General features: G+C 45.4%; 1 protein-coding gene across 5 annotated transcripts in view; it reads right to left on the reverse strand.

Annotated features, from left to right (window-relative positions):
- The window catches only part of SCML2 (Scm polycomb group protein like 2), a 75,170-nt gene extending 63,900 nt beyond the window's left edge, over nucleotides 1-11,270 (reverse strand). The window contains exon 1 of one of the 5 annotated variants that reach the window (XM_052794204.1): nucleotides 3,816-4,305. Coding sequence is in view for 1 of the 5 variants with exons in the window: in XM_052794211.1 (XP_052650171.1) it covers nucleotides 11,130-11,234 (105 nt within the window). In the remaining 4 variants the exon portion in view is untranslated. Of the gene's footprint in view, nucleotides 1-3,815; nucleotides 4,306-10,194; nucleotides 10,302-11,129 lie in introns of those variants that run through there. The other 4 variants (XM_052794203.1, XM_052794211.1, XM_052794202.1 and 1 more) reach the window with 4 other exon arrangements.
- Nucleotides 11,271-19,166: the final 7,896 nt, after the last annotated feature.

Genomic DNA, 19,166 nt, shown 5'->3' on the forward strand with positions numbered 1-19,166 from the left:
TGCACTCACCATCACCAGCCTGGCTCAACCCACAGCACACCCACCACAGAAGAGAAGAAAACTGCCAGCAAATACAGGGGAGAAACCTCCAGGGACCTTTTGGCAAAATAACGCAAAAAGGGCAGAGCTCAAGGCATTCTCGTATGTGTGCCTGGGCAAGCAAGTTGAGTGAGTGATACAGAAAGCTGGAGTTAAGAAATTAATCTAGCAGCTTCTAGAAATGAAGGGGAAAAAATGAAACAAAACTAGGTCAGGAATACACGAGCAAACAAAGAAATGCAATGGCAAGGTTGAAGCGTAATGGTGTTAGGGTGCACAAAGCAGCACAATGAAAACCAAAGTTACAAAGATGAAGCTAAGCATAGTGACTGTCAGTCACGGATAGAAAACGGCCAAAACCTACTGATTTAGGGAATGGCAGTACAGAATCCATATCGGACACCAGTGAGAAACTGTTTGCTGTAAATTAATGAAACTGGAAAAGCTGAGAAAAAAAATCCATGAACCTAGGATAACATCGGATTCATCATCGAAATATCTTCAATTTAAAGAGGCGTGACGGATCTCCACACTCATGAAGTGTGTTATTTACATCACTTACACCTCAATTCATCCTGTAAACCAAGTTTTATTCTTTCTCTGATTAGCGTCCTTTACATCAGTTACTTTTTAAAAAATCAGATGGAAAGCATTCATCTGCCTTTAATACCCTACTGAAGTTTTTATTGTTAATCCCCAAATCACTTCTTCTAGCCACCTCCCACTGTGCGAGCCCTTTGTCAGAAAGTATATTAGTAGACCAGCCTAAGCCTTCACCCTTTCTGCATTGCTACTACCTAATACTAGGTGTCAGAGAACAGGATGGAAAACATTCTTGCTGTCTAACTTTGCTCTTCTCATTTTGAAAGAATTACTCAAAGGACGTGTATTGCTGCATTTCAGAGAAGCTAGTATTCTACAGAAAATGTCAAAATCATTCTCTGTTTTGTCCGCTATGCATCTCCATTATCGTTCTCACTGTAAGCCAGGCACTCAAGCAAGCCGAACATCCTGAAACAAATCATGCACAGCCTCATTTATATACCAGTACTAGGGTCAAAAAGCTAACCAGCTCTAAAATTGGTGTCTCTGTCTTACCTCTGAGAATGAGATGCAGAGTCATTGACAGAAAAACCTTAATCTTTTAGGTGGGGACTAAATCCACAATCTACTGGTTGCTTAGTCTTCTTTTAAATATTATATTTATCTCCATAATTCTGGGCTATCTATTTTTATGAGCAGGCATGCTGTCAAGATAAACTTGCACTGGGAAGCACTAAATACGCACAGCCTCCTCCACAGACCGACACACAGTCCGGCAGCTGTGCTTCCCACTCCAGCTTCCAGGCATGGGTAACATGTACCTAACCTACAGGCACCAGACACTTCCCAAGCAAGTGTGACTTAACTGCCTTCCTTCAAAGTTATCCTTCATGAGTCTGGAATACCTTTTTTTAAACCTAATCATCTATTCATCTGTTCTCTTAAATAAAAACCCTACTTCACACCATTTTCACAAGTCTTTAGGGGGCTGAAGAGAGGCAAATAAAGAGAGTAAGACTTAAAAGGGGTATTTCTAGAACATGCAATACTTCCAAATTTCCAATACTTGAAAATTTACTTTCCCGCAAGTTACCCAGTGTGTAGACTCATTTAGTGTACTTCAAGACACAACAGCATATACTTATTTCTGTAATAGAGATAATCAGTTCACACCTTTTAGAGCATACTGTGGCATCATTATAGAAAAGTAAGATCTCAAAGGCTGAAAGAGAAAAAAACTTACACGAATGTATTGGAAGTTTATAAAATGTAACACAAGCTTTGTAGTTGTAAAATCAGTATTATTCAGCATTACACACATATGATGTCAAAACAAAACATAAAGATCAGGTCTTCTTTCATTTATGCAAACAAATATATCATTAGTCAGTGTTCTGACAAGGAATTTGATCCAAGTTGGAATCCCTTTTAGTTCACGTTCTTTGTTCAAAAAAAAAAAAAAAAAAAAAAGTGACATTCTTTCAAGGAAAGGAAATGAAACTTCCATGTTTTCGTACAGCAGAACTTCTAATGAGCTGATATATCTGAACACCTTCTTTTCCGGCCGATAAAAACTGAGCTAAGAGAGATCGGCTTTTGTCAAATTTACGGGCTTTCAAAAGAGCAGATATTAGCTAGCCATGTGTATTATTACAACAACTAAGTGACTATTTCTTAAGTTGTTAAAGGAAGAAAGTGGGTACTTAGTGCTTTACAAATACCATTTTGTAATGTCATTTGCCTTAGTATCGAGAAGAAAATCTTCTGCACTTGCAAAATTCATCAGAAAGTCACCAACAGTGTACTGCTCACTATTTATGAAGTGATTAGCATAAACAAACTTTTAAGCTGTCACCAGTAAAATACTGCCTGTAAATGTTCTGCCCTCTCTCCAGGTTAAGTTTATGATCTGCTTTAGTATATGAGCAACTGTAATTACAGTAAGTCATACATTTCAAGACTACAAAAATCTCTCTAAACTCTCAAACCATACTAAGTGTATTATTCAGTACGGAGCAAGGCATTGTGTATTTGATAAAGCAACACTAACAAGGTTTAGACCAACAATTTTTCCCAAAAATTCCTGAAACAAGAAATAAATACTTATAAATGAGAACAGCAGAAAAGTAAGGTCTCTGAATTAAACAGCATAGCTTCTATCAACACACAACAGAAACAATTTATGTCATGTAGATTCAACATTTACTAATTTGACAATAATTTTAAAAATTAAAGTTTAGAGCTGCTTTATGGCTAACAGTGGAAAATAAAAATAGCTTTTTTCCTCTTTCCCTCCCTCCCCATCCTGCTTTAAAAGTCAGAAGATGTGGGGTTGTAAAAACCTGAAAAAGGAAATGGTATGTGTGAAGTCAGCAGTTCAGCAAAGCGGCTGACTGGCCATTAACAGCTTTAAATATTCTTAAAATGCCAGTCTTCCCACATGAAAGGGTATTTTAATGTTATATTCAAATAAATAAAAAATACAGCTCGCAGTGCTTACATTTCTGTCTTTAAGTAAAACTACCAGTTTTAGATGTTTACTAGTACATATTTACAGTAGTACAAGAGTTCAACAAATTGTTTAAACATTTTGGTGAATTCAGCTCACTGAAACCTCTGTACTGTTTTCCACTTCCCCCTTCAAGCCTGGAGTACTCTTCCTGAAAACATTCATCATCATTATTCAACCTGGTTTTGTTCAAATGCCTAACTGAAATTTCTTTCATAAGCTAACTAACTAAATTATGCACACCAAAAAAACCCCAACAATTTTGTATGATTAGCACTGGCAAAGAGCTACATACCTGCATGAAATTCTCTCTACACCCAGATACATCTCCTCTGCCTTCAGCTCAGCCTCCCTTGACACAGACGAGAGCTCTCAAACTATTTGTTCTGTGAGGCACTGAGCATACTTTTAGCACAGTGTAAATACAGCAGGTAAGGGAGAAAAGAAATTGTTGTTGCAAATGTAGTTAAGAGATGCCCAGATGCTAGAGATCCCTATAGAGCTCTTCTGCACTTGTCTTTGGCAGGCAACAAGCAATACCACCAGCTTTAAAAGCAGTAGTCACAGAGAATATGTGTACATAAGTGGACAAGGGGGAGAAAGACAAGCAGAGGAGGGATGGTCGAAAAGGGATTTTACAACCTCTTAGGCAACTTTGGCTCCAAACTTGAAAAGGACTGTGGAAGCTCGGTTCAGATATGATCTAACAGAGCTCTCCACATACCGCGTAGCTGGCAAATCCATCCCTGTGGTCCAGATTTTTTATTCACCCAACAGAGTATCTAGAGAAACACAAACACCTTTAGTCTGATGCAGAAATCTATGAAAGTCAAATAGAGTGCACAATGTATTTATTTTTTTCATTGAAGGCATGGAGAACAGTCTTGGGACATTTCTGCACAGGATCAGTCTGCTGCCAGCACCCCAGGAGGAGTTAGCTTGTTTCAGAGCAACACGCTTGTCTCCCCTTGCTTGTACTCAATGCCAGCAGCAACATACTTCTGCTACCATCCTTTCCCAGTGCTTAAAGTATCTGTTTCTCTCTCCCCACTTGAGAATCCAAACAACACAATGTTGGCTTGGACTCCCTGCCACTGTATATTAACAAAGGCAGAACTTGCCTCACCACGTCTATCTGCTGCTGCAACACTCTGCGGTGTACCCTGGCTTATATAATGGGACAACTACATCGGTCCCACGTATTGGTGTCTAATCAGGGCACAAAACCCAAACCGACCAGAACTAAATAAACCCTTAAGCAATTTCCTGATAGCTCCCCCTTCCAGAGGATGTTTCAGAAGGGCAAAAACCCCAGAGAGCTGCTTGCAGTCTCCAGGCTCACCCATATCCCCACACTGGGCTCATCTGTGCTGCTGGTACTGGTGGCTGTGCTGTTTCCCCAACTTCTTATTTCTCTAACCAAAAAGGAAAATCCTTCTTTAATCCCCTTATACAAGGAAGGGAATTCATCCTCCATGCAGATGTCGCCAAAAATATTTGTCCATCTATTTGGACAAACATTCATAAGCACCATTCAGTGCTACTAGACATTTCTGTAGCTAACAAAGTGCCAACAGGTCAGAAAATACAAGACAACTCCTAAGTGCTCAAAGGACTAGACAGCTGCAAATACTCAGCTGTACTGTTTGCTGCACTCTTCAAAAATGGAAGAAGATGAAAGACCTAAAGCATCAGGAACATCCACGGCAAATCCTTGTCTCTTTCCCACTTCCCAGGTCAACTTTCCCATTATTAAAAAAAACCCCACAAAAACAGGTGAAGCAGGCTGTAACGGGGCAACCTCCTCCACCTCTTCCTCAGTACAGCTGCACAGCTGTCACTGGTTGTGTGCGGCTCCAGCCCATGACAGAGGCAGAGCATCTCCCCTTCTGCTATTTCTGGAGATCACCTTTCTCGAGGCAATCCCCCCTCCCTCCGCCACCCAGTGCTTACACCTTTGAGCACTGGAGAATATTCAAACAAGGACCTAGGTAGCATTTTCCTACAACAAGCTGAAAAAAAAGCTTTCCAGCTAATTTTAATACTGTTTATTTTCTGATTAAAACCAGTACATATCTTTTGACCTTTCCAGAAAACCACTGTCTGCCTCTTTATAGCACTCCACTGCAGGGTACACATACAAGAGATTGAGCATGAGAAGTGCCATCAAACATGCTACAGCCCTTTTAATCTCTGAGCCCCTGTCAGACGATAGTGACAATAAGGAGTTCCACCAAATTTAGCAGCTCTGATACCCTTTCACATTCCTCCATGTACAAGACTCACTTTTACAAACTGTGCTTTTTAAATGGGCTTTTAAAAGTGCCCCATGAATTGCACTCCTTCCACTGAACCTTCCTGCATTAATCTCTGATAGATTCCATACAGTACATAAATAATGGTCCAGGCTTCAGTTTAGGTATGCACCTCATTAAAATGGTGCTACCCTCTTCTAGGTTTTATAAACTTCAGATGCTCCCTGAACTAACGTATGCTAGAGATGATGAAAGGCTCAACCTTGTCTCTGCCCTAGTCTAAAAGGGGTATCATATTACCTTGAGAAGACAACAGACTTCGATTTCCATCAAAGAAGTTCATCCCTTTCATGAGAGACTGAATTCCCTTGGTATCTTAAATAGAATTTGACCTGATTTGTGAAGCTGAAGGCCTAAATCAAACTATTTAAGCAGGACATCTACGTTTAATGCAATGCCTTGCTTGGTTTTAGATGACAACGTACAAATGGGGAGCTGCACAGAAAACATGCCATTTATGGGTAAAAAAATTTCACTCCAAAACACTGGTCATACTTGAGCTGCATGTAGCATTATTCTCACAAATCCGAAAAAGTACTTTAGGATTACTTTGGACATAAGATGTCTAGACAGCATCTTCCCTGTGGAGCAGAAAGGCTACCCCCCTCCTAAAACAAGCAAAAGGGCACTAAAATTCTGTTAAAGGTTTCAGTATTTCAGAAAGACTTTGATATTAGGCTCTGCAAGTAATTCAGAAAGGCAGGAAGAGTGGACATGGAAGAACCACAACAAGCACACACTTAATATTGCACCAATTTGGATCCAAAATGATCAACCACTACCCATAAAGCAGGCACCTTTGTTAAAGTCCAGAACTATGAATCAGTCTTGAACCTACGCTGCTGAAATAAGAGACACATGTAACTTACCATCACAAAGAAGCAGTGTATACTTCTTCAATTCATTTAGATCTAAGATAAGAAAATACTGGATTTTTGGTCCTATTCTAAGGACATCGAAACTAAAGCTGTTACTTTTTGTGACAGGGATCTTGGGAGGAGAGTTGCTAAGCATAGGAGACAGCATATCCCCTCTACCACAAATGGTCTAGTTGTATATACCTGTGCCCAATGTCCACTGTATGCAAGAGAAAGTATCAGAGCAAGCCCAAATAGAAGAGATAAGGTGGCTTGTAAAGACCTCTGAGGGTTATCATCACCATTTATGCATTGGTTATTCTTTGTCTATGTACCTGCTGCAGGTAAAAGGGGAGCCTGCTCCCTGTTGGCTCAGGTACCTGAAGCCACCCCTCCACTCCTGAAAGCCCCCCTTGCCCATCCCAAAAGACCATAGATAGATATACTTGAGGAGATCACAGATACGGGATACCAGTTTTAGGCAACCTGAGGAGTTTACACACACACCCACAAGTGGACTGAGCCGGTCACTCACCAAATCATCTCTTGCTGCTCCCAGGAGCGAGAGGCAGCATTGCTGCTCCATGGCCAGCACTGCTGCAGGAGCGAGGGGTACACACTCTCAGCCCTCACTGCCCACGCAGGTCAAGTCAGCTGGCAGGTGCGTGAAGGTACAAAAATGGTATTTACACAGAAATATACTCTTAAAATAAACTACAACTCACTTAAGGACTTAACTGTTTCACTTTTTAGAGGCTATACCTCAAGCAAATGAATCATCTCTCCACTTAGACATCGTAAGTAAAGCTGTTCACACAAACCACATGTACCTCACCATTATCAGTCATCGCTACAATGCGAAAATAAACATAAGCGCATATAACTAATATTAAAGCTTCCTACCACTACATCAAGATATCACCAAATTATAGAACACCTGGACCTTAAAAGAAGTCTTCAAAGAAGCCGTACAAATTGTATTAGTAAAAACACCCTCATATACTAAAACACAAATCACAGTAAAAAAGAATCATTCACCAAATCGCATCAGAATGTTAACAAATATTCTGGGACTTCAAACTGCATTGAGCCAAAAACTGCCAATCAGAAGTATTTGCAAAAATACCAGGACTACTACATGTAATGAAAACACCTGTAACATTCAAGCACAAATAATTTTCCATTTAACATTTCCATTGTTTCACATTTACAAACTGCTCTATTAAGCCTCAACAACTTTATAAGGGATTTTCTGGCTCTTCCCACATGCTAGAAAGATCTCAGAGTTCTGGGCCATTTATGTTGCATGTCTTACACTTTAAAGAACACAAACGGTATAGTCCTTTACACTTAAGATTTTAATCTCTGGAAGAAGCAATCAGCACTAAGGCTGGGTGCCTAAGGCTATTTCTTGCAAATGGGAATGAACAGAACTTTAAATGCCCTGCAGTTGCGGAGGTCAAGAAGTTGGCTAACAGCCTCCCTTGTGTAGCCTCCTTGAAGCAGTGTCCCAGTCTCTCGGCTGTAATTTGTTCTATATTCACTCGTAGAAAATATTACAGTAGACTGTCAAATGGCATTTTCAAAGATTATCTTAAAACATGCAAGAATAACTGTGTGTTTCACCCATCCTTGTTTGAGGTAGGTGTATCCAGACGAGTAAGAAAGCCAGCCGCAGTGTCCTGGACAGTTAATGACAAATGTCATTTCCTGTTAGTGATGCTATTTAATATCAAGGGATAATTACCGAGGACTTAATTTCTCCCCATACATCCACTCCATTATGGATCGACTGCAGAGGCAGAGGGAGTAAACAGGGCTCGCTTACAGCTCACGATCCCATTGGAACAGTAAGAAAAAAATGAGGCAAAATCACAAGACAGACAACCATGTGCAAAGGGCAGAAGGAGCTACCTACGTTTGTTTCAGGCTTTTTCGCATTCTCTCTTCTTAAGTAAAGCCGCATCACTGTTTTATACACACAACTTACAGACCGATATTGGAATTAATACTTCCTCAGTACTACAAATTTCACACTAGCAAAAACAAAGTTACACTTGGTTTTGTAAAGGAAACACTCTCCAACGCCTGTTTTGAACTCGAGCAGCTACTCCAGAAAAGAACACCTCTGACTTAACGAGGGCACAGTGTCTGGACGCAGCAAGGACAGCCACAGCAAAGGGAAAAAGAGGCATCTGCACATTCAAAGTAGGAATATACAAAGTCTGAGGAAACATATTTTAGAGGACTGTCACTGCTTCTTCCCTAACCTCCCTACTTCAAGATCAACACTTAACATATGACCGAATTTTAAGAACATTCTAATGAGAGACAGTCATATTTGCATATCTACACAGCTTGTAATTGGTGTGAAAGGAGTTTATACTTGCAGCTATAACACCTAATCAAAAGCCAGCATTTGTTTTTGCGGAATCTGAACACTACTATAAAAATATACAATACCAAGCAACCTGAAAGATATTACACAAATATTATGAACTTATTACACAAATATTACTACAGATTTACACCAAATAGAGAAATAGAACATCAACTCCATCAGCTGAGTCTCAAACAAAATCCGTAAACATTACTTTCATATTCAAGACCAGACCCTGTTAAAGTTAAAAGCTGTACAAGTACTTCCAGGTCTCAACTTCAGTTTTACCATACTCTTTACATACTCTTTGCCGCTGCCTCCCGCTTGCATTACTGCGAAACTTCCCATAAATAAAGTACCAACAGAAGTGTCTTCGATGTACTTTTTCTTTACATCAAGTCAAGTAATATCATCCTTAAATAGTACTCACATTTTACCATACCCTAAGGGAGAAAACCAGCTCCCCCTGCCCCCAAGCACGCAGCCCGGTTGCACGAGTAATTTCCCTGGACGCGCCGCCCGTGAGCCCACTCATGTGGGCTGTGGGTTGCTGCGGTCTGAGCAGCACTTGATGGTGGCCTGTGGAAAACTGGTACACCGCAAAGCATTCACTCCCCTATTTATTACCTGATGTTAATAAGACAGCTTCAAACATAACTAACGCAGCGAATGCCTTACTGTCATTACTCCTCGCATCTCCACAGTTGCTGTACAAGTTGCTCTTCGCTGCAGTTGTTACTGACCCTAAGTGACTGCCTCACCGACTGCCTTTCTCTGCCACTTCCAAAGAGTAAGGTGCAGCATGAAAGCTCTAAAAATCCAGAAGTTTAAGACTGTTACTCTGAATAATTAAAAATTCAGAACCAGTCAAACTTGAAGAGCTGTTTACAAGTCAGGCACAGGACACCCTGAAAAGCTACCGTCATATCTACAAAGTCCATGCTTTGTAAGTTTTAATCACCAAGCCTACACTAGTCAGAATATGCATGAGTCAGAAGTGAGGTTTACATTATTAGAACTCACTAACATATCAGTATTTCGCCTCTTCATTAAACCTTTTAGAATTATTTTTGGCTATCTCCTATAGCCAAACTCATCAGTGAGAAACAGAAAATAACTGTAGGGAAAGGCTTCAACTTTAAAGTGCGGTAAGTAACTAGCTAGAGATTTTTAAAAACACTTAAAGTGTCTCTTTACTCCTATAGAATAACTGAGCGTAAAATTTAACTTGAATGTTAATTTTATTACTACAGCACTGCAATCTGCTTTGCAGGTTGTCCCAGCAGCTAAAGACAGCAGTGATGCACAACACCGTAAGAACAGAACTTTTCATACCTGAACCGCTTCCTTTGGACCATCCCGCAGCTATGGAAACTACCATTCCCCACGCAAGACACCCCCTTCCAGCCGGCGATCAACGCATGCCATACGTGCAGTTTAACTCCGAAGAAAACGGGAACGGTGCCGCAGCGCATGGCAAGCCAACCAGTGCCCCCCGCCCCGCCGCCCTTTCGCCGCGCAGCCTTCAAGCAGCTCCCCCAACCTCCTCACCAAACACAACGGCACGCTCCGCAGTAGCCAATTTTTACCGCGTATCCCCTTTTCCAGGTTAACCACCGTTTCCCAGGACCCCGCCAGCCGCCGCGGGAGCGAGGAGCGGGGCGGGGGCAGGCCCAGCCCCGCCGCCCCGGCCAGGAGGGCGCGGAGCCGCCGCCGCCGCCGCCGCCGGGGGAGGCAGCGGGGCCGCCCCGGCCGGGGGAGGCGTGTCCTCCCCGCGCTCCTGTCAAACGCCGCCGGACCCGCTGCTCGGGCGGGCGGCAGGGAGCGGGGCCCGTCCCGGGCGCAGCCCCGCCACGGAGGCACCGGCGCGGCGGGCAGCCGGCGGCCCGGGACAACGCCAACTCCCCCCCCCGCCCCAGCCTGGCTGCCCCGGGCCCCTCGGGGATCCTCCCGCGCCGCCGTTGCTCACCGGGGCTCCCGCTGCCCGGGAACCGCGACCTCCCCCCCCCCCCCCCCCCCGCCCCGCGAGGAGAGGCAGAGCCGCCCCGCTCCTCTCGCCCGAGGAGCGGCTCCCGCCGCGCCGCCCTGGCAGCTGCGCCCCCGCCCCAGCCACCGGCCGGCTGCCGCGGGCGGGGGGCGGCGGGAGCTCAAGCCCGCCGGGGAGGGGAGCGGGCAGCTCCGAGAGGCCGGGACGCGGCGCCTGAGCCCGGGGCAGCCCCGGCCGGACCCGCCGCCGCCTCCAGCGCGGCGGGGCGGGCGGGGGTCGGCAGCCGGAGGCCCCCGCCCGGAAAGGAAGGAAGGGGACGGGGCCGAGGGTACTGGGCCGCCGCCGCTCTCCTTTCCCCGCGACGCCCAGCGCGGCCGGTGGCGGGCGGAGGTCGCGGTGGGAGCCCGGGGAGGGGGCGCGACCCCCGCCTCGCCTCCCGGTCTCTCCCCACTCCTCCCTTCCCCTGCCCGCCGCTGCGGGCTGCGCCGCCGCCACTCACCGGGCGGGCGGGAAACGGGTCCCCGGCGGCGGCTCCCGCGCCTGTCAAGCCGCTCCTGCCGTCGCCCGCCTCACGCCGCCGCCATGTTCCGGGGGCACCGCGCATGCCCGGCAGCGGCACCGGGGGCGCGGGCCTCCCCCCCCCCCCCCCATGACCACCACCCCTCCCGCCGACCCCCTTCCGCCCGCCGCGGGGGGAAGCGGCGGCTGCGCGGCCGGGGGTCCCGCGTCCCTCGCTGGGGGCAGCGGGGGCCCGGGGCCGCCGGCGTCCCCGCACCTCGCCCGTACCTGCGGGGGGCGGCCCCGCCGGAGCGGGCGCGTTAGGGGCCGAGCCGCCCCGTCCGGCGGCGCCCCGGCCGTTCCCCTCCGCTGCCTCCCCGCGGTCTTCCCGCGTTCAAACCTGGCGCCGTCCCCTCGCGGGGCGCCCCGCTCCCCGGAGCCATCTTGCGGCCGGGCGGCCCGCGCCCAGCAGCCCTTCAGGGGGCGCCGGCCGGGGCTACGGGGCTTCGGCGGGAACGGCAGCGGCCGCCACACCGGCGCACGTCCCCCTCCCCTTGCTGCGGCGGGGAGGAGCGGGACTTGGGGGGGGGGGGGGGCGCCGGCGGGGGGCTCCGCGGTCCCGCGCCCGGGGAGAGGGAGCGCCTTGTGAGGGGGGAGGTTACCCCACGGCAGGTGTTTTCTGTCGGAGACTGCGGTGTGAGCGGTTGGCGTCCGGAAAACGTGTGAGGAATCGAAGGCGAGGCTGTTCCGTGAGGAAACGCCAGGCAACCGCCGCCCCGGCTGCCGGCGGTCGTTCCCGTCTGCTCCGGGCACCGCCAGCGCCGAGGTACCGCCCCGCAAGGCCGGTTCGGCACGGCGGCGGCGGGAGCGGCCGCAGCTGAGCCGCGGCTGTCGTCGCCGGTGCGCGGCCGCTGGAGAAATCGTGTGCGATTGTTCGGGAGACCCACGCTTACGAACCCCGCGTGACAGCTGAAGAGCACCCCTTGGGTTTTGAGGAGGGCGCGTTCCCGTTTTGTAAGCTCTGAGTTCAGACCCCGAGAGGCGTGTAGGAGTATCTGGTGAGGAATCGTCCTCTACACGCCGTCAGCGTTCGGGGCTTTCCGTGCCCAGGTTGCATCCTCGCTACTTGCATCACTTGAAAGCGAAGTTTTAAATTCAAAACTAAGCTGAGGGCACAAGAGTGAGATTCTAGGAGGCTTTTTAGCGGAGAAAAAAAAGAAAAAAACCAAACTCAAATACATACCCCCAAACCCCTCAAACTCTTCTATCTGAAAGTGAAATTGATACAGCCCGCTTTAGTATCCTGCATATATTGCAAGTTACTGCTAACTACTTTAAGCACTCTCATAAGCGCTAAATGGTTCTTCCGAAACAAAGAAAATGAGTCCTTGCCATAAATTATAAAAATCTAATATTTAGGCAACATGAGAGAAACAAGTAAAAATACGCTAATCCAAGCGATGAAAAATATACAAGAGAAAGGTGAAGAAATACTGAAACATGCTTACAGAAAATCTTTATAGCCAAGTGTGGTATGCTCATAACCAATGCAGATGGACGCTGCTGAATTTGAAATATTTTCCCCTTTCTGTCATCCTGAACTTTTGCAGGAAAACGAGAGATCATGTACATTATAGAGACGGATACAGAAATGTGCCATGTGTCACAGAATAAGTCCTTGGGAGATGCAGAGGAAACAGAAACATATTTTAAAGATATCCTTTAAACCCAAGCCAGTGCTAGATATAACATCTGAGGAATCTGTTCCCTGTGAGCCACTGGGACACGATACCGTTCGTTTCTACAGCTTTTGCTGCAGAGCCTGTCAAATGTGAACTGGTGCAGTCCTCTACCCGCTCGTAGTTTTCCCAGGAAGCTGAAATCAGGAAGCCCGGCCAGCATTAAGCCTGCTTCTTAGACCCCTGATCTGGTGAAACTGCGAATAAACAATAGACATAAGAGTAACTGTCTACAAGATCACAGATACATCACCAGTAAAAAGAGCAGAACAGAAGAAAACTTTTAATACTCTCTTCTAATCCAGGAGCCGAATGGGTCCATAATGCCTTCACATGTGTCCTTCACCTACGAGCTATAGCTGATGTAAAGCAAACAATTTCTTTGCAGGATTATTAGAAAAGGAATAAGAAGTCCTGCCTGCTTCCATTTTCCAGCAGAATGATGAGCTTGTTTTCTGGTGACTCACCCGTCATCTTTCGTTTTCTTTTATAGGGATTAAACTGAATTATTTGGGTCAGAAAAGCCAGGCAATTTTTAAGTTCTCAGTGTTCTTCACAAAGAGAGAGATAAACGCCTGTATGTATATGTGTATATATATATGTATGTGTGTATACATATATGTGTGTATGTGTGTATACATATATGTGGCTTCACAGGTTTTTTGCAGGGAGATTCTGTGATTTTAGAAAGAAGCAACAACATCAAAACAAAACCAAAATGTTTCATGGAGGTAGACTCCAATGAACTCATACAACTGGTCAATATGATATTCTGGGAGGTTGATGCAGACGAAAAAGATGTTTTAAGAGAGCAGGCAGTTCCTCAAAGAAATAACATTAAGAGTGTGAGCGAACTATCCATGCAGAAGAGGTAAAAGGGGCACATTAAAAGATCAGCCTGGCTGTCACAAGCTCTTCCTGAACCTCAGATGGGAATGAAGCATCCAGAAAAGAGAAGCTGGGTCAGGTTACTTGGGAGAGCTACAAAAGCGTAGCCTGATCGTGCAGGGATGAAATCAGAAGAGGTGGCTGAAAATGAGATGCAACAACTAGCAAGGGATACAGGGAGTAACATGAAATCATTTTAAGTAAGTACATTACCAGAAATGGAAAAGAATCAAGCAAATGATTACTCCAGTATCAAGCAGAACTGCTAAGGTTTTGACAGACAACACTGAGAAAGCCAAGCTTAATATTTTTGCACCTAATTTTGATTTTTTTTTTTTTTAAATATCAGGCATTATTGATACTTGTGAAAGCAGACACATTTCAGACTTGATTATCGAAGGACCAAGTGAGAAATTATTCAGACGGAATTTGCTGCTTTTCCATCAGCTGGACTTAAAGAACTGGCTGATGAAATCTCAGTTACGAGTGGTTATCTTTGAGAACTTACAGTGGAGGGATATTACAGGAGAGAAAGGGAAAAACAGTATTGTTGAAAGGAAAGAAGGAAATAGGAAGTTATATACCAATCTATTTAATTTCAGTGCCCAGAAAAGATACTGGAACAAGTAGACAGGCTATTTTTAAGCACTTGCAACACAACAAGTAACAGCCAACACAGCCTTGTCAAGAACAAAAGATATCAAACAAATCTAGTCTCTCTTGCAACAAAGTAAGAGGAATCGTCAGTAGAGGAGAAACACTGGATGTCATGTTGGATGTCACTTTAGTAATATTTTTGATGTGGTTTCATATGATATACTTTAGGTAAACAAGGGAAATAATGTAGGTGAAGATACTTAGGGAGCTGGTACAAGCGGCTCGTTGTCAGAAGGATGTTAATGAACTCAGCGATGGTTCAGAAAACATGTTTACATAACTCCAGATTATACCGAACTGGGAGGCTTTAGCATGCTGGAGGACAGATGTGGGATTTAGAAGGATTTTCACACACTAGAGATTGAGTCTGAAAAAAGGAGGGTACTATTCAAAACAGGGATAAGTGAACGCTGCTGGGCAGAGGCAGATGTGATCAAGCTATACAAGCAGGAAAGGGGGAACTACTGGCTGTTCTGCAGGGAAAAAAAGCTGCAATTATGTGAAAAAGAAAAAAAGAAAAAGATCTGTGGTTATGTGAATCACAATCTATACAAAGCGGACAATGTCAGAGAGCTGCAGTGAGAAAGTCAAACCACGTAAAACAATACAGAAAGAGAAGCACAGACCCATTGTGAAACAGCCTGCTTTACATGGCCTGAGAAAAACTCAGTAGCCGTGGTCTGTCTGGCTTCAGTAAATATGTAGCCCGCGAAGAGGGCAGAAAACAACAATATCTGAATGATTTGATATTTATAAAATATGCCCTGTAAGGAAATTCTGAAAAAAAACCAACATGGATTGAGGTTGAAGGGGCGAAAGTGGAAGAAGAGAAAATAACATACATAACTATACAATACAGATATGGATGTATATCAAATGCAGGAAAGACTGCTGTGAAGAGAAAAGGATGAATTTGCTCTCCGGTTCCATAGTGGACAGGTCAAGAGAGAACAGGTTTAAAACACAGCAAGAAAGATTAGAAAATAAAAATGATAAGGGTAGGGAAGAAGATTGGCCGGGTGGTTGTCCAGCCTCCAACCTCCGACTCTTCAAGAACCGCTAGGCACCATCAGTCAGAGCTGGCCCAGGTGGACTCAGTCACCTTCCACGGCCCGTGCCAGCAGCACGATGCAATGAATGCAAGCTTTCTTTAAGGCCGTTGGAAAGTATCAGCTTTCTCAGGGAAAGGATTTTATTGTTTCTGCAATGAGCATGCCGCTAGCTTCCGAAAATGAATCGTTTCAAAAAGAATTTTAAACTGCCTTCCTGTTTTCTGAGTCCTCCTTCTTTCAAGCTGTCACAATACGATTGTCCTATGTAACTAAGTATATTATAGATACACGAGAGATTGCACAGTTTCAGTACCTGAAGAGAGACGAAATTCAGACCTGAATAGGTCTGCCTTCTACTCTCGGTGATGTGAATTCAACAGAAATTGTAGATTTTTATCTGACAGCAAGTTAACATTTTGTTCTTTCCCAAGAATGAAGTTTACCTTTTCCAGAACAGCCTCAGAAGTTCTTCAAAGCCTGAAGTGTGACAATGACATATTCTTTTAATAACATCTTTTTTTTTTTTTCCCTTTCTGCTTGCTTGTAGGAAATGCCATCACCTCCTTCACAATTTTTAAACTGTGTAGATTAAGAACAGGAATAATTACAGATGACAAGTGTAAAGAACACTCATTGCGACTATATTAAGTAAAAATATTCAGACATTCTAAAGCATTTTCATTTAATGCTGTAATACAGTATATACACAAGGTGTTTAGACATGCATGTAGGAACTGGTAACACTAAAAGAAAAGGAGTTAAGTCATTTTCATTTGCACGGCTGCAAACCTGAAAACAACTTCTCTGAGGTACAGGAAGCTCACAGAAATAAGTGGGAACAGAATATTGGCCACACAACTTGTTAAAATATTTTGATGTAGTAGTTAGAAATTAATTTGCAGGGGAAAAGCAGCGAGGAACCAATTTCAGGCAAGATAGGCTCAAGCTATTGCCATTGGATGGATAGTGATTAGAATTGCCCCAGCAAGGGAAAAGAGATTTGTTCTAGCTGGTTTTGTATTACCTAAAGTGAGTGCTTCCTGCACAGTGGCCAGCAAAAAGAAGAAAAAAAATGCTTACTCCCAAAATGTTGGGGACAAAAACCTGCAATAGATGTGTAATACCAAAAAAGATAAAATTTGAAGAGATGAGGGGGCTCTTTTCCTGACATCCATCAAGTTCTCTGGAGCTTCAGGCTGCCTCTTGGTTGGAGAAGTAATATGCAGGGCTGGACAGAAACTGTTTTTCCTTCCCTATGAATTTTCCATTTCTATGGTATTTTTTCCATAGCTGAAATATCAAAAATCCCGAACATGTTCATAAGTTGACCGAGTAAAACTGTTTCAGTAAATGGAAATGGTTTGTTTCAGTGTTTCTAAATACCCCATTTCGACCCTTTCTTTCTTTGTTTTCACATAAATTGCATTGTATTTGAATTGAAATATTGTGAATCAAATGTTTTCAGAACTTTTAGCTCTAAATATCCTATTTTGAGAATTAAAATATCCAACCTTAGTTTGGTTTTCTTTGTTTGGATCTAGGAATGGCAGAAAAAATCATCCCTTTACTGGAGACAATTTCAGTGAAGCAGAACTGCTTGTGTAAACATAGTAGGAAGCTTTCCAACTAGTCTAAAACACATGAATAAAATGGGAGAAAACATGTTATGGAATGGATATAAACATGGGATTTGAAATAAAGCAGCAGCACCAGGAAACAAAACTTCTGCTTCTGGGTCATAATAATCCAGATCAGTGATTCGTATTAGGGGACCAAACGCAAAAGCTCTAATACACATCCTAAGTCACCGATCCTGCTGCATCAACAAGTATTTTAGCAATGCACGTGACCCAAATTCTGATTAATTTTGCAACAGTTAAAATTCATGATTAATTATTCTCATTCAGTTGAGGTGCTCCATGAAATAGTACGGAAGGTGGCATAATGTACCCCTTTTTCTCTTAATGCTGTTGGTTTCTCTGCGTGTTTAGGGAAGAGTGAATCTCTTCAAGGGGTGCTGCAGGCGTCGTCCAACAGGAGGGTAATGAACGGCTGAGCTCTTGAGTTACCACAGGGGAACTGTTCTGGCTCCAGGTTCACATTTTGGCAAACGAAAGCAAAGTCTCCTTTCATGTACTAACGCTTCTCCTTCGGATGCTCTTTAAAAGCGAAAAGGAAACTCGAGTAAAATAGGGCAGCCTCTTCCCAAAGGGAGCGGACAAACAAGATGAAGGGCTAATAATCCCTGCCTTGGAATCCAGCGGTCGGTGCCAGCGCTGCCATGTCCCTGCCGCTGGGGCTTATCCAGCTGTCGGGGGGATGGCTGCCCCAGTCAGGCCCAGGCCTGCGGTAGGGAGGTCGATCCGGCAAGGTTTGACAGCTCCCTGGGTGGTTAACAAAAAATAAAAATCCAGCTCTTCCGACGGCGGGGAAGCTGTGAGAGAACGAACGCATTTAAGCGAACGCACCGTTGCCTCCCGGTGTTTTTGGGCAACCTGGCAGAGTCATACAGGTACGTGTGAGGGGTGAATTTCTCTCGTGCGCAGCCTTTGGAACTCGTGATCCCACAGCTTCCAAATCCGGTACGGTTTCTGTGATGCCACCGAGCCGAGCGCTTCTGCTGTGGGATTTGCCAGCTGCTGTCGCTGGCCCCCTGACATCTTCTTTCGTCTCCTCGCCCGGCCGGCGCCTGCTGGCAGCTCCTGTGGCCCCTCGGCTCTGCCGGCGTGGGGGGAGGCAGAAGGGGGCCAAGACGCCGAGCGAGGTGGCGAGGGGGAGCCCAGCTGGCGAGCGGGGACGGGGAGCGAGCCCGAAGCACGAGCTGCCCACCGCCTGGGCTGCCTTCGGGGCAGGGGGCAGCTGTGCCCGGGGGGACCCGCGGGAAGGACCCGCGCCGGTTGGCAGCCAGACCCCGAATTCGCCGTCGAGGGCATCAGGCCGCTGAATTACAGCTGCGCGAGTCCCGTCGTGCTATAGCCCTTGGTAAGCGTGCCCCGGATGAAGTGCCGGTGATGGGGAGTGCCGGGGGGGCGAGGGGCTAACTGCTAAATAAACGTGCTGCGTAAGAATAAAACCGAAACTGTGCTTTTCTTGAAGCCGGGCGTATCGTGGTGTTTGAGCCAGGCTGCCATCTCTTTCAGTCAGCACCCTAAGACCGAAAGAAGAGTTAACTGATAATAACGCCGTTAAAGCACCCTTGAAAGTTTAGTTTCAAGCCGTACGTTTTTTGGCGTGATGTGACCGACCACGTACGCGCTGAGAGGCCACCGCAGGCATGAATGATATGACAAATGCCATTCTTCGTGTGAACAGCACTTATTTCCATTTCAGTGCAATGAAACCTGAGATGCCAAAGCGGTTAATCCTGTTTAGTGCTACCGTCAAGTCAGAGATCTGTCAGCGTTGTGTTTTCACATGATGACAGGGGCGGCTTACTTGCAGCTCTCAGCTTGCAAGCTCACAAATGCCAGTGACTTCTGCTTTCCTTAAAATGCTATTCTTTGTAAACAGAATAGCTTGGTTTAAACAGAACAACACATAAAGTGCTGTTTCATTTATTCAGCTTCTCGGTCGTTTATTGATTCATTTATTTACAGTTTAGTTCATTCGGCTTTATTAGGAATAGATGCTTCTGCCCACAAGGGTGCTCGACACCCACCTTCGGAGCGAGGCGGGGGTCTCTGCCAGGCACAGCCTTTCTCA

Source organism: Harpia harpyja, chromosome 8 (genome assembly GCF_026419915.1).
Source record: "Harpia harpyja isolate bHarHar1 chromosome 8, bHarHar1 primary haplotype, whole genome shotgun sequence".
In the NCBI taxonomy this organism is placed as follows: Eukaryota; Metazoa; Chordata; class Aves; order Accipitriformes; family Accipitridae; genus Harpia; species Harpia harpyja.